This window comes from Neophocaena asiaeorientalis, unplaced genomic scaffold, assembly GCF_003031525.2.
Source record: "Neophocaena asiaeorientalis asiaeorientalis breed wild unplaced genomic scaffold, Neophocaena_asiaeorientalis_V1.1 scaffold47, whole genome shotgun sequence".
NCBI classification, from domain to species: Eukaryota; Metazoa; Chordata; class Mammalia; order Artiodactyla; family Phocoenidae; genus Neophocaena; species Neophocaena asiaeorientalis.
In genome coordinates, this window is record NW_020175399.1 from 643,964 (window position 1) to 658,665 (window position 14,702).

General features: G+C 37.0%; 1 protein-coding gene and 2 pseudogenes across 1 annotated transcript in view; all 3 read left to right on the forward strand.

Moving 5' to 3' along the window:
• ABCB7 (ATP binding cassette subfamily B member 7) overlaps nt 1-1,782 on the forward strand; it is a 126,132-nt gene extending 124,350 nt beyond the window's left edge. Inside the window, exon 16 of the mRNA XM_024766419.1 lies at nt 1,374-1,782. Within this exon, the coding sequence (XP_024622187.1) occupies nt 1,374-1,589 (216 nt within the window). The 3' untranslated portion in view covers nt 1,590-1,782. The remainder of the gene's footprint in view (nt 1-1,373) is intronic.
• A 1,403-nt stretch (nt 1,783-3,185) lies between these two features.
• On the forward strand, nt 3,186-6,898 carry LOC112414127 (tropomyosin alpha-4 chain-like; annotated as a pseudogene).
• On the forward strand, nt 4,022-6,898 carry LOC112414126 (regulator of microtubule dynamics protein 1 pseudogene; annotated as a pseudogene).
• Nucleotides 6,899-14,702: the final 7,804 nt, after the last annotated feature.

Below are 14,702 nucleotides of genomic sequence, written 5' to 3' on the forward strand. Positions count from 1 at the left end.
GAGTTGAGATATTCAAGGGTGGAGAAGGAGGAGACAAAAGACTGTACTTTCTGTTATAAACTTTGTAATTATTAGCTGACTTTTTAAGCTGTGTACATTTATGCTTTAATACAAATAAAAATAATTTAAAACAATATACATTTTTATAGCAGGATAAATTTTTTGTGATTTATTTCATTGGTTTTCTGCAAAAATAATTCCATTATTTCTACTTTTTGATGCAGTTTTTATTGAGGATTTTTTTAATTGAAGTGTAGTTAATGTACAATATTGTGTCAGTGACTCCGTTTTTTTCAGATTATATTCAGTTATAGGTTATTACAGAAGATTGAATACAGTTCCCTGTGCTATACAGTAAATCCTTTTTGTTTATCCATTTTATATATAGTAATTTATATCTGTTAATCCCATACTCCTTATTTGTTCTTCCCTCCTCCCCACCCCCTTTGGTAACCATAAATGTGTTTTTTATGTCTGTGCAGTGAGATTTTTATTTTTTTTTTACAGTGGTAAATAAAAAAATATAAAATACGTAACCATGGGGACTTCTGTGCCAGTGAAGTGGTCCACAGATACCAAAGTTGAGGACTACATTCAGGATCCAGAGTTCATATAGCTGAGCAAAATAGTTCCTAGACCGTCCAGCCAGCAATCAAGGAGAAGCCTTAAATTTAACCACTCAGAAGTGGGCACACACAAATTTCAGTTATTTTGCTTAAGGGTATATTTGTAAAGGTCCTCTCACCAGGAGTACCAGTAAAAGTGAAAAAATTACTTTTGTCTCCCAACATGTTTAGCAGTAACTGTCCAGAGACAAATTAATTGTAGATAAGAGTTAGAAATCAATACCAATTCTATGCAATGTTAAGTTTAATAGCCAGTGTTAAGAAAAATAGTTACTGGAAGAAATAAACTTTTCATGGAGAAATATTTTTTATTTCAAAGTACACATAGGATTTTGGGATATTTTTTTAAATCCTTTAAATTTCTGTATAAATAACAGTGCTTTTGATGTAAATTTGATTTAAATTTGATTTACTGATTACAGAAAATACCACCTTTAGAAAATCTTCACCTTCCTTTTCTGCTCTTCAAAATGAAAAATGAAACATTCAGATTTTATTTCCTTTAAGTGAAATGGTATCTGGTGTATGGAATTTCATAGCTTTTTGTTTGTTCACTGGACTGATAGCTCAACAGTAAAGAAGGCATTCCTACCTCAGTTTTTCCTATATATACTATAATGAAGATTGGGAAAGGTATTTTAATGAATGCAAATCTTTCAAAATTCTTGCTTAGAAAGTATTATGTATTTTCAATTATTATGCTAGTTATATGACTTTCTCTACGTTTCTCTTGTTTTTGCTTATTAGGGTAAGGTGGCTGAACGTGGTACCCACCATGGTTTGCTTGGTAACCCAGGCAGTATTTATTCAGAAATGTGGCATACACAGAGCAGCCATGTGCAGAACCATGGTAATCCCAAATGGGATGCAAAGAAAGAAAATGTGTCCAAAGAGGAAGAAAGGATGAAACTACAAGAAGAAATTGTCAACAGTGTGAAAGGCTGTGGAAACTGTTCCTGCTAAGTCACATGAAACCTTTTCTTTTCTTTTCTTTTCTTCTCTTTTGTTTTTTCTCCCTCCCTCCCTCCCTCCCTCCCTCCCTTCCTTCCTTTCTCTCCTCTTTCTTCTTTCCTCCCTTCTTCCTTTCTTTTTGTCCTTGACTACACATTTGCACTAAAGCAGAATTGTTTTATTAAAAAAAAATCATACATTCCCATTTTCTATAATCCTTCTTTTAGATAAGATTTATTTGGAAAGGGAATTGAGTTTTACATCTTTCATAATCTATTTAATGTGATATTTATATTTATCCCCAAATTATTTTCTTGTTACTGCCTTAGTTGTGGTCAAAGCATAATTTTTGTTACTATTTGACTTTACCCCATTTCCATTGTTGAGGCCTGATAGCCATTTGCTATCCATAACCAGATGAATCAGATTGGTTTCCAAATTTTTTGTAGTTTTTCAGACCTCCTTTATGCTGACAATTTAGATGGAAGTGTCTGTTTCTTAAAATTTTTTTTAAAATAAGAGATTGTAGGTTCATTGTTTCTCCTCCCCTGCCCCCATTGAAATACTTCAATGATAGTTAACTATACTTACATTTTAAAAATTATTTGCCACTATATACCTTTAAGAGGAAAAACCTTGACCCTCATGTTGGTATGTAGAATGTTCTTCATCATTAACCAGCATTGTAACTGTCATCTAGCGGTGGGAATTTTATTTTTCCACCAAATGAGGTGTTGCTTTTGTTTTGGACCAAAATTTATACATTTCTTTTTAAAGACTCATAAACCCTGATGTAATTTGAGAGTTACCATACTGGGAGTGATCTAAAAAGCTTAGGAAGTTAATTGCCTTTTCTATTTCCATCTTAAATGCACTGCTTTTGCTATCTGAAGTTATACAAAGAAACAACCAAATGGGATGTATGCACGCATGCATGTGTGTACATGTGTATAAAGCAACATCTACTTAAAAATTATTAATGACTTTTAGGCAAATAGGAGAGGATTTCACATATATTTAGATGATCAGGACTCTAATCTGTGTTGACACTTCAGAATTACTTTATTACTAGGTCTTCCCTTCCTTTTTCAGTAGTTTAATGAGTTCCTTTAAGCTTGAAATAACAAGGAGGAGCCCAAACAAGATAATCAAGAAATAATTAATAAAATGTTGGTATATATTCACTTAGAAAGCTCCTCTCCCTTTCCAACTTGAATTTGCTTTAATTTGTTGATAGTAATCATTCAGCTTGAAAAACTTGTGTATCATGAACAGCCACATAACTATATAATGAGGCTTTATTTCTCAGAAAAGGTCTTAAAGTATTTATTTGTCTGTGGTTTTATTGTCTTTTAAGTGATAATTTGGTATGGGTGAGATTAATTTTTTTTCTGATTTGTATTGTCACTAGTAGGTAGATATCTAAACTTATCTAAACTTATTGGGTCTGCTGTTATATAAAGGTGATTTGATAAGTAGCTTGAAGCCAGTATTTTATGGTTAGTCTTTGAAAGCACAGTAAGTGGTGCAGGATCTTGCTTTTGGAATTGGAGTTAACGCTGAGATGCGTAATCAGCTTCAAAATGGGGGGTTTTGGACATTTCTTACTCTGAAGCCATAGACGTGATTGCTTTCCTGAGGAACAACAACAAAAAGTCCTTTGAATAACCCAGCTGCATTACTAGAAATGTGGTTAAATAGAAATTTTGCTTCTGTTAATTCCTTCTATACATTTCCAGTGTTGCTGATGGAAAATATTTAGCTTAGTTGCATAATCAAACAGGTAAGATTGAAGTAATCATTAGTAATATTCATTTTGAATGAATAGTGGTATTCAAAGTAAGTGATTTTGTGATATGGGAAACGTATAGTCAAAGGATAGGACCTGGTGTAGGCAAAGGGTTGGGGGCTGGGGCGCAGCTTCTGCAGCTCTCGCTGGAGCCGAGACGAGCGCCCGCCACTGCCCACCACCTGCTGCATGCGCCTCCGCGCCATGGCTGGCCTCAACTCCCTGGAGGCAGTGAAACACAAGAACCAGGCCCTGCAGCAGCAGGTGGACGAGGCGGAGCACCGTGCACAGGGCCTGCGGTGTGGGAGCTGGATGGCGAGCGTGAGTGGTGAGAGAAAGCTGAAGGTGATGTGGCAGCTCTCAGTTGACACATCCAGCTCATTGAAGAGGAGTTGGGCAGGGCTCAGGAACGACTGGCCACAGCCCTGTGCAAACTGGAGGAGGCAGAAAAGGCTGCAAATGAGAGCAAAAGAGGAATGAAGGTGATAGAAAACTGGGCAACGAAGATGAGGAGAAGATGGAGGTTCAGGAGATGCAGCTCAAAGAGACCAAGGACATTGCTGAGGGGGCTGACCACAAATACGAGGAGGTAACTCGTAAGTTGGTCATCCTGGAGGGTGAGGACTGGGGCGCCTTTCACTCCACCCCGCTTCTTAGCAGCCAAAGGGGTGAGGGGTCAGGCCTGTGAGCTGCAGATCATGGTACTAGATTTGCGACTCTGGCGCCTCCTTCCTTTGGGACATAGCACTGCCCTGGGACCTCGGCTTCCGACGGGTGCTGCCGGAAGCTGCGAGCAGTGCGTTCTTTGGCGACTCCGTGGCGCTGAGGTGATGGGAAACCCAAGAGCTTTCAAAAGAAGTCTTTTATTCTCTGCCTTGTCTTATTTGAGTTTTGAAACTTATCAAGTCATTTCCCAGGCTGCTGTGATTCATGCTGCAGCCAAAGTCTTCAGAGTTGAAGAAATCCTTGAACAAGCAGACTATATGAAAGTGGAGAAACAGAAAAACTTTACCAGTTGCTATCCCAGTACGAGGACAGTGAAGATGCAGAGTTACTCTGGCGTTTGGCATGGGCATCACGTGTTATAGCTCAACTCAGTGGAACCTCAGAAAAGGAGAAAAAGCTCTTGGTGTATGAAGCCCTAGAGTATGCAAAAAGGGCACTAGAGAAAAATGAATCAAGTTTTGCAGCTCATAAGTGGTATGCAATCTGTATTAGCAATGTTGGAGATTATGAAGGAATCAAGGCTAAAATTGCAAATGCCTACATGATCAAGGAGCATTTTGAGAAAGCAGTTGAACTCAACCCTAAAGATGCTACCTCAATTCACCTTATGGGTATTTGGTGTTACACATTTGCTGAAATGCCTTGGTATCAAAGAAGAATTGCTAAAATGCTGTTTGAAACTCCTCCTAGTTCCACCTATGAGGAGGCCTTAGGCTACTTTCACAGGGCAGAGCAAGTGGATCCAAACTTCTACAGCAAAAACTTGCTGCTTCTAGGAAAGACATATTTGAAGCTACACAACAAACAGCTTGCTGCTTTCTGGCTAACAAACACCAAGGACTATCCAGCGCACACAGAGGAGGATAAACAGATACAGACAGAAGCTGCTCAGTTGCTTACAGGTTTCAGTGACAAGAACTGAGAATTTTTCAGTGAAATATCTAAGAAGCAGTGCCTTTTCATCAAATTATAAAGATAATAAATACATTAACCATTTAAATAAATAAAATGTGGTAACCTGGAAGAAGAACTCAATGTCACTAACAACTTGAAGTTGCCAGAGCCTGCATCTGAAAAGGAGTATGAACATGAAGAAGAAATTAAACTTCTGTCTGACAAACTGAAAGAGGCTGAGACCCATGCCGAATTTGCAGAGAGAACAGTTGCAAAACTGGAAAAGACAATTGATGAGCTGGAAGAAAAATTTGCCCAGGCCAAAGAAGAGAACGTGGGCTTACATCAGGTACTGGATCAGACACTAAATGAACTAAACTGTATAGAACCAAAACAGAAGAGTTTTGTTCCAACAAAAACTCCAGAGCTCCGTGTCTTTCTCTTCTTTTGTAAGAAGTTTCTTTTGTTATTGTCTCTTTGCGTTGCTGGAAATGTCAAGCAAATTATGAATACATGACCAAATATTTTGTATCAGAGAAGCTTTGAGCACCAGTTAAATCTGTTCCTTCCTTTTTTCAAATAGCATCAGGTTTTTCAGCTCTATTTTTATCCTTAAATTGCATTTATTCCTGAGGTAGGCAGGGTATTTCATATTTAGCATACTCTCAAGACTGAGGGCATTTGGCTCCTGGCAGAATAGACAACCCCACACTTTTAAAATACAGATTCTGATGTCTAGTCATGGGTCAGTTTAGAAGGTTGAAGAATATCCACCGTTGGTCACACTATAGGAGGCCAGGGACCATCACATTAAAATGGGTGGGGATTTTCCATCCAGAGCAAAAAAGCGGGGCGGGGTTACTATGGGAAGTCATAAACCACACAGAGGTTAACCTAATCATCCTGGCTCTTTTCCACACTCCACCATGCAGAACAAACATCCTCTGAGCAGTCAGCATGAGAATGCTTGGAAAAGAGTCATAATAATTACCCAAATGTTTTCTGGATAGATCCTTGATATGCTCTTCTCTATGCTTCTTTCACTCTAAAGTTGTTCTCTGAGGAGCTGATGTCTTATTCCAAGATGTCTTATTCCAATAATGACCCATGCTTATCTGCTCTGATATGAGGCCATCCACTCAGCAGGAATGAATGTTGTAGAATTCAGTCCTATTCAGAGAAGCCATATCAAAAAGACTGCTAGCCATCAATAGTTGAGTAAGACTTTCTGTAAACGAATATTGGACAGAATAGCCCTCTCTGACAGCAAAGTAAGGGTGAAAAAGTAATTGGCCTAACTTCATCTCCTCTATCCTCCAGGGACTGGCAAATTGGAGATTTACTTATCTGGAATTTTAATTCCTTCTTCAGGACCAAGTTAATGAAAGACCAGGAAACTCCTGATTAAACTGGATATGGAGTATTTTGTAGACAGGGCTGCACATTTTGTCTTTGTTAGATTTCTGCTTTCTCAGTTAACATCTCAGAGCTGGAATATTCCACATTCCCCAGCAGTGTGGGGGCCAACTCAAGTTTACAATTCTGACTAAAAATCACCCTGCTTCTAGTTTATCCAAATCCTCTGCCCCTCACTCCTATTTATTAATCATCACACTACCCAGGGGATACACTAGCAAATTGTGTAATTGAATAAAACCCACACTTTTCATTTAGATTCTTGCAACTGTATCATATGTAATAGTATCACTTTTCTACATTTTGGTCAAATAAATTTTTACATAAACTAAAAAAAAAAGATAGGAATGTTTTTAGGGTGGAGAAATTTCCCCACTAAGAAATTTGAAGCTGTTTTCATATGATTGGAGGTGGTCTCTGGTGGTCTCCACACCATTGGGTCATTGTGGTCATTAACCAGTATTTTCAACTAATAAAAAATTACCTGAAAAACTCAGTTATTGTAGGGGCCACAACTAAGTCAAATATTTTTCTCTTAACTCCATCTTTGAAAGGTGGTTCTATACGGTGACATAATAGACAAAAGCTTCCTAAAATGATTCATTCAGAGGAAATGCCAAGAAAAGGGACATTTATTATAATGTACTAATTTTACATTACAGTATTACATACACAAAAGTACAAATTTCTAAATCAGTGTTGCAACATAATGTTTTCTTAATGTCTTGGGATAGATAAGCTACAATTTTGGAATATGGCCTCTGAAAATGGAGCAAGGGATAGGGTTTTGTTTCTTAATATCCCTTTGTTTTTAAGATTGAAAATTTTACTTTCTTCCTAAGGGAATCCCAGTTTACAAAAATTAAATTGAAACCAAGGTAATTTGGGATCGTGAAAACTGGGCCACATGCCTTCCTGCAGGTTTTTAACATAGAAATATCTTGGTGAGCAGATGGGCTCATTTGGAAATTTTTGAACAGCTCAAGTCTGAGGGTCACTTGTGAGAATCAGAAAGAGGCCTTAGCATTTGGATAAACTCAAAATATGCATTTACTTCTCCTGTGCAAGGATTTGCACCTTTTCTATACCTTTAGTTAAATATTTTGCCTTTTCCCTTAGACACTGACAAAGCTCAGTTTGTGAAGATGGCTAGTTTAAAAATATGTTTTGCTTTTAAAGACAAGATATTTAAAGATTATATGTTTCCTTATTTCTGGATCACTTTGTGCACACTGCCATCTTGCTCCTATCCTTCCTTATTGCTGGATGTCTCAGGGAGTAGCAACGTTTGCCAATGTATATTCATAATTCTCTTACCTTGTAGGTTTATCATAGGATATTCTGTTGTGGATTAGTAGTTGAAAGCATTTAAATATGTTTGCAATGGCAGCTTTCTTAAATTATAGAAAGGTCCCTTCTCTCCCTGCATTGAGTATATAGATTTTGAATGTAAATTGTATAATAAATGACAATATAAAGTCAAATAAGCTGGTTAAAACTGATTAGTTAAGACAAAATGACTGAGGGAGGTTCTTTACCAGATTTATTGTTACAACAATCTGTGCAGATAATCAGTACTAAATAAATAATATGTCTTTGTGACTAGAAATGGGTTTCCCATTGAAGCAACTCTTCTGCAATGCATAGGGAGAATTAGTATTTTGCCATTCACATACTCCAAATAAGTACAGATAATTTAATAGACACTCTGGGAGTATGGCCTTACAGCCTTATGCAAAAGGTGAAAGCTTGAAATTGTCTCAGAGGAAGTAATTGTTTGCACTGCTCATAATATGGGTGAAATGGTAGCAAGTTGTAGTGCTTTCACTTAGCATTAAGATGTCATAGTTTTAATGACCTATCAGTGAAAGGCAACTTTTTGTTGCCCCCAGTTTCTCAGTTCTGATGATTAGGATGGAAACCTTTAAGGTGGAAAAATGTCTTGACTGCAAACCACACATTAAACTAGTATCTTGATTAGCTAGGTAGAGTTGGAAATGAAGTACATGCTCTAATTAGAAATAGGTTGGAACATTTTGGGTTAAAAAAAAGGCAGTGGATTGTTTACATACTTCCTGTTCTCACACAGCTACAGTAGAATATTTTTCACTGGTGACTTCCTGTTCCATTTCTGTTTCATAAAGTCATTGGATTTTAGAGTTGGAAGGAATGTAGAGGTCCTCTAATACAATTCTTCAATTCTACAAATGAGGGAACTGTACTTCAAGAGAAGTCACTGAGCTTACGGTTAGCCAAGTTGGGATGAAAATTTTGGGTCCTGACACCCAATCCGTTTCTCTTTTTGCTGAACATTTCCACTCAGAAGTTATGTTCAAAAATATATTGACACATCAAAAAAAATCTACAAACAATAAATACTGGAGAGAGTGTGGAGAAAAGGGAACCCTCTTGCACTGTTGGTGGGGATGTAAATTGATACAGCCACTATGGAGAACAGTATGGAGGTTCCTTAAAAAACTGACAATAGAACTACCATACGACCCAGCAATCCCACTACTGGGCATATACCTGGAGAAAACCATAATTCAAAAAGAGTCATGTACCACAATGTTCATTGCAGCTCTATTTACAATAGCCAGGACATGGAAGCAACGTAAGTGTCCGTCGACAGATGAATGGACAAAGAAGATGTGGCACATATACACAATGGAATATTACTCTGCCATGAAAAGAAACAAAATTGAGTTATTTGTAGTGAGGTGGATGGACCTAGAGTCTGTCATACAGAGCGAAGTAAGTCAGAAAGAGAAAAACATACTGTGTGCTAGCACATATATACGGAATCTTAAAAAAAATGGTTGTGAAGAACCTAGGGGCAGGACACGGATGTAGAAAATGGACTTGAGGACACAGGAAGGGGGAAGGGCAAGCTGGGACGAAGTGAGAGAGTGGCGTGAACCTACATATACTACCAAATGTAAAATAGCTAGTGGGAAGCAGCTGCATAGCACGGAGATCAACTCAGTGCTTTGTGACCACCTAGAGGGGTGGGATAGGGAGGGTAGGAGGGAGATGCAAGAGTGAGGAGATATGGGGATATATGTATATATATAGCTGGTTCACTTTGTTATACAGCAGAAGCTAACACACCACTATAAAGCAATTATATTCCAATAAAGATGTTAAACATATATATATAGAGAGAGAGACAGGTGAGACATCCAGAATGGTAAAGTAAGGGGTTCGGTAGACCCTCTCTAACCAAACAACAACTTAACTGGTAAAAGTTATCTTTAAAAAAAAATCATTTCAAGTATCTAGAAATTGTTCAAATGGCATAAAGCAAATGGAGAAACATTCATTTGAGAGATTAAGTCTCTGTAAGGACAGCAGGAGTCTGTGGCATTTGAGGAATTACCCACATACTCTCCACCTCACCATGTCTTTGTTACAGACGCTCTACCCTTAGTGCTGTATTCTCTTCAGGTGTGGTGAAGATGTTAGGGAAAGGTAGGGCTCCCTCTCCCCAACTCCTCTGGGGCTACAGTTTCACCCTGGCAAGGTAGCTGCCTACATTTCCCATCTCCCCAACACTGTGTTGTAAAAACCATTCCAAGTAGGCACAACCAAGAGTACTGGAGATCCCTTCCACCAGCCAGCCCCACTCTTAGGGTGGAAGCACTACTCCATGCACAAGCTGAGTATACTGGGGCCCTGATTTTTTCCACCTCAGCTAACTCAAAGGTTAGAGGTTTCACTCAGAGAAAAACCAAGAGTACCAGGGACTGCTACCATGTCCTGGTGCCCACTCAGAGTGGTAGTTTCGCTCTGGGTCCCCCTGCCCCTAGCTCTGGTTCAGTGATGCAGAGGTTTTTTCCAAAGGGAAAGGCACTCAGGACATAAAGTTCCACAGGTCTGCCTCAGAACACTGACTTCATTGAAACAGAGCATGGAGAACTCCATCCCTAAAGAAATTGTTAAAAACAATGGAGATCTTGGTGGAGAGCAATTTGGAGGAGCTGTTGCAAGCAAAGCAGCAGAGGAGCCAGAAGTTTAATAGAAACCAGAGGGAGCCCAGAGGAGTCCTCCTGCGAGTACAGTCAACTCGGGATTGAGAAGACTGTGCATGTGCTGGGCTGCACCCACTCAGGACAATCAGAGAAGAACGTGGGACAGACTCAAAAGCATTTCCCAATACATGCAGACCCATCAACACATGGCAAAAGCTTGATTGGCACAAGGAACTTGACCAAATACTGACTGAACAAAAAGTTGCTCTGACCCTAGGAGCACAGGCTTAGAAATAAAATCACATTCATTCCTGGCAATCTGGAAGACTGTATGTCCAAGGCTCTGCCCTCTCAGAACAGAGAAGGTACCTCCAAGCTATACTCTTCCCTGGCTGAACATGGGTCAAAAGTAAACTTTCTGAACTATGATAGCATCCTCCAAGCACACGCATATCCAGTGGTAAAGGGTAAAAATCTTACTGACCAGTAATTGCTTTATGCCAAGCCAGGGGCAACCCTTAGGTAGCTAAACTAAAAGATAGAGAAAGGTGATATCAGACTGCATACTGCAGGGGAAATAAACAACCAAGCAAGTAAGAATCCCCCAGAGGAAGAGGATCATTATCCAGAGATGATATAAGATACTACATAAAATGTCCAGTTTATAACATTTATAAAACATGCAAAGAAACAAAGTTACCCAGATGCACAGGGGTTGGGGGGAGCAGGCAATAAACATTGCCTTAGAAAGGCCCCAGATGATGGATGTAGCAGAAAAAGATTTGTCAATAAAGAAATAGAATTAAAAAAATAAAAAGAACCAAATGGAAATCCTGAAGTTGAGAAATACAATAAATGAGAAATTTACTAGAGGAGCTCAATAGTATAGTTGAGCTGACTGAAGAATCAGTGAACTTGAAGATAAATCAATAGAGATTATGCAATCTGAAGACCAAAGAGAAAAAGTAATGAAGAAGAATAACTTCAGAGAAATGTGGAACACCATGAAGCATGCCAATGGGAATATGCATAATGGGAGTACTAGAGGAGAGGAAAGGAGCAGAAAAGCAATATTAAAGAGATGGATGGAAATGTCTAAATTTGATGGAAAACATTAATCTACACATCAAAGAAGCCCAACAAACACCAAGTAGGATTAATGCAGAGATCCCACACTCAGACACATGATAGTCAAATGTTGAAAGCTAAAGATGAGAAAACTCATAAAAGCAGCAAAAGAAAAATGACATCACATACAAGGAAACTCCAACATGATTAACAGGTTAAGTTTCATTAGAAACAGTGAAAGCCAGAAGACAGAAGGATTACATGTTCAAATTGCTGAAAGTAAAAAATTATCAACCAAGAATATTATATTCAAAACTATCATTCAAAAGTAAAGGTGGAATAAAGATGCTACCAGATAAATAAAAAGAAAGTCCATTGCTAGTAGACCTATATTACAAGAAACATAAAGGGAAGTATTCAGGCCAAAAGCAAGTGACACCAGGCAGTAATTCAAATCCACATGAAAAAACAAAGCACCAATAAAGGCACTCATATAGGTACTTACAAAAGAGAGTATAGGTGCATGTTTTTCCTTTCTTAAGAGACTTAAAAACTTCTTTTGACTTAGAAAGCAACCACATGAAATAATATGTGTATCATTCTTCTGTTGGGGGTGGAAACAAAGCTGTCTTGGAGTAAGGAAATGATAGCAGATGATACCGAGAATCTACAAGAACAAAGGAAGAGAGCCAGAAATGATATATAATATGGTCAATATGACAACTATGAATATATACCTGCACTCCTCTTAGCTGTCTTAAAAGATATAAGATCATATAAAGTAATAATTATAGCTATATATTTAGTTTGTAACATATATAGATGTAATATATGTAATAATAGTACAAAAAGGTTGGTATGGAAAGGAGCTATATAGGAGTAAAGTTTCTATATTTCACTGGAATTAATCAGTGTAAATGAAGTAAATTCTGGTAAGTTAGAATGTATATTGTAAGCCCTAGAACTACCACCAGGAAAATAACTCTTAAAAATACACTTAAAATATTAAAGGGATCAAAATATTACACTGAAACATATCCACTTAATGCAAAAGAAGATAACTGAGGAACAGAAAAATAGGCATATAGAAGAAAGTTAAAATGGAAGACGTATACCCAGCCATATCAATAACAACATTAAATATGAATTAATTAAATCAAAAGGCAGAGATTGCAGATTGAATTTAAAAAATCAAGATCCAACTTGATTCAACAGATATGCTGTCTATGGGAAAAGCACTCCATAGTCAAAGATACAAATAAGTTGAAAGTAAAAGGATAGAACTATATATATATATATAAGAATAACTATACTAATATCAGATGAAATTCACCTCAAAACAAATAAATGTTACTAAAGATAAAAAGGGACATTTCACAATGATTAAAGATTCAATCTGTCAAGAAGATATAACAATTTAAAACATACATGCACCTAAGAACCTATCAAAATAGATGAAACAAAAGCTTGACAGAATTAAAGGGATAGACAATTCAACAATGATAGTGTGAGATTTCAAGGCCCCACTTAATAATGGATAGAACAATCAGGCAGAAGATCAACAAGGGAATAGAACGGAAATACACAATTTGCTCAAGTGTGCTGGAACATTCTTCATAGACCATATGCTGGGCCATAAAACAAGCTTCAATAAGTTTAAAAAGATTGAAATCATACAAAGAATGTTCTCTGACCACAATATATTAGAAATCAGTAATAAAGGAGAAAAACTTGGGGACTTCAGAAGGAAATTATACACTTTAAATATGGGTCAAAACTTACAAGGGAAATTAGAAAATACTTTGAGATGAATGAAAATGGAAGCACAACAAAAACATATGGGATGAAGGTAAAATTGTCATTGGAGAGCAGTTTATAGCTGTAAATATCTATATTTAAAAAGAAGGAACATCTCAAAACAATAACCTAAACTTCTGCCTTAATCTAGAAAAAGAAGACAAAACTGAACCCAAAGCAGGCAGAAGAAAAGAAATAACAAAGATTAGGGCATAAATTAGTGAAATAAAGAATATAAAGTTAATAGGGAAAATTAACAAAATCACAAGTTGGTTCTCTGGAAAGATCAACATTTTTAACTCTTAACTAGCCTCACCAGTAACAAAATAGTGAAGACTCAAATTAGTAAAAGAATGAAAGAGGATATCATTACTGATCTTACAGAAATAAAAAAGACTGTAAAAGACTATGAACAATTGTGTGCCAACAAAGCAGATAACCTAGAGGAAATGGACAAATTCTTAGAACGATACAACCTACCAAAACTGACTTAAGAAGAAATAACCAAGCCGAATAGGTCTATAAGAAGTAAAGAAATTAAATTACTAATCCAAAACTACCCAAAAAGAAAAGCCCAGGCCTAGATTGCTTCATCACTGAATTCTACCAGAGATTTAAAGAAGGATTAATACCAATACCTCACAAACATTTCCAAAAAAAAAAAAAAATAGAAGAAGAGGGAATTCTTCCGAAGTCATTCTGTGAGACCTGTATCATCCTGATACCAAAATAAAAGACATCACATGAAAACTGCAGAACAATATCCCATAAGTGTATAGATAACAGAAGTCTTCAACAAAATACTAGTAAACAATCCAGCAACTTTTTAAAAGGATTGTAGAGCATAGCCAAGTGGGAGTTATCCCAGGAATACAAGATTAATAAAACATCCAAAAATCAATGTAATACACTATTGTAATAGAATAAAGGACAAAACCCATATGATCATTTCATTAGATGTAGAAAAAGCATTTGACAAAATCCAACACCCTTTCATGATAAAAATGCTTAATAAACTAGGCATACAAGGAAACTTCCTCAACCTGATAAAGGCCATCTATGAAAAACTCACAGTTAACATCATACTTAATAGTGAAAGACTGAATGCTGTCCTCCTAACATCAGGAATGAGACAAGAATGTTTGGTCTTACAACTTCTATTCATTATTGTACTGGAGGTTCTAGCCAGGGCAAATAGGCAATAAAAACAAAGTTGGAGGACTCTCAACTTCAAACTGTAAAACTTACCCCAAAGCTACAGTGATCAAGATGTGTACAGTACTGATATAAGAATAGAAATATAAATCAGTGGAGTAGAATTGAGAGTCCAGAAATAAACCACTACATTTATGGCCAATTGATCTCTGACAAAGGGTGCCAAGATGATTCAATGGGGAATGAGCATTCTCTTCAACAAATGCAAAACAATATTACACCATATATAAAAATTAAGTAGATCATAAA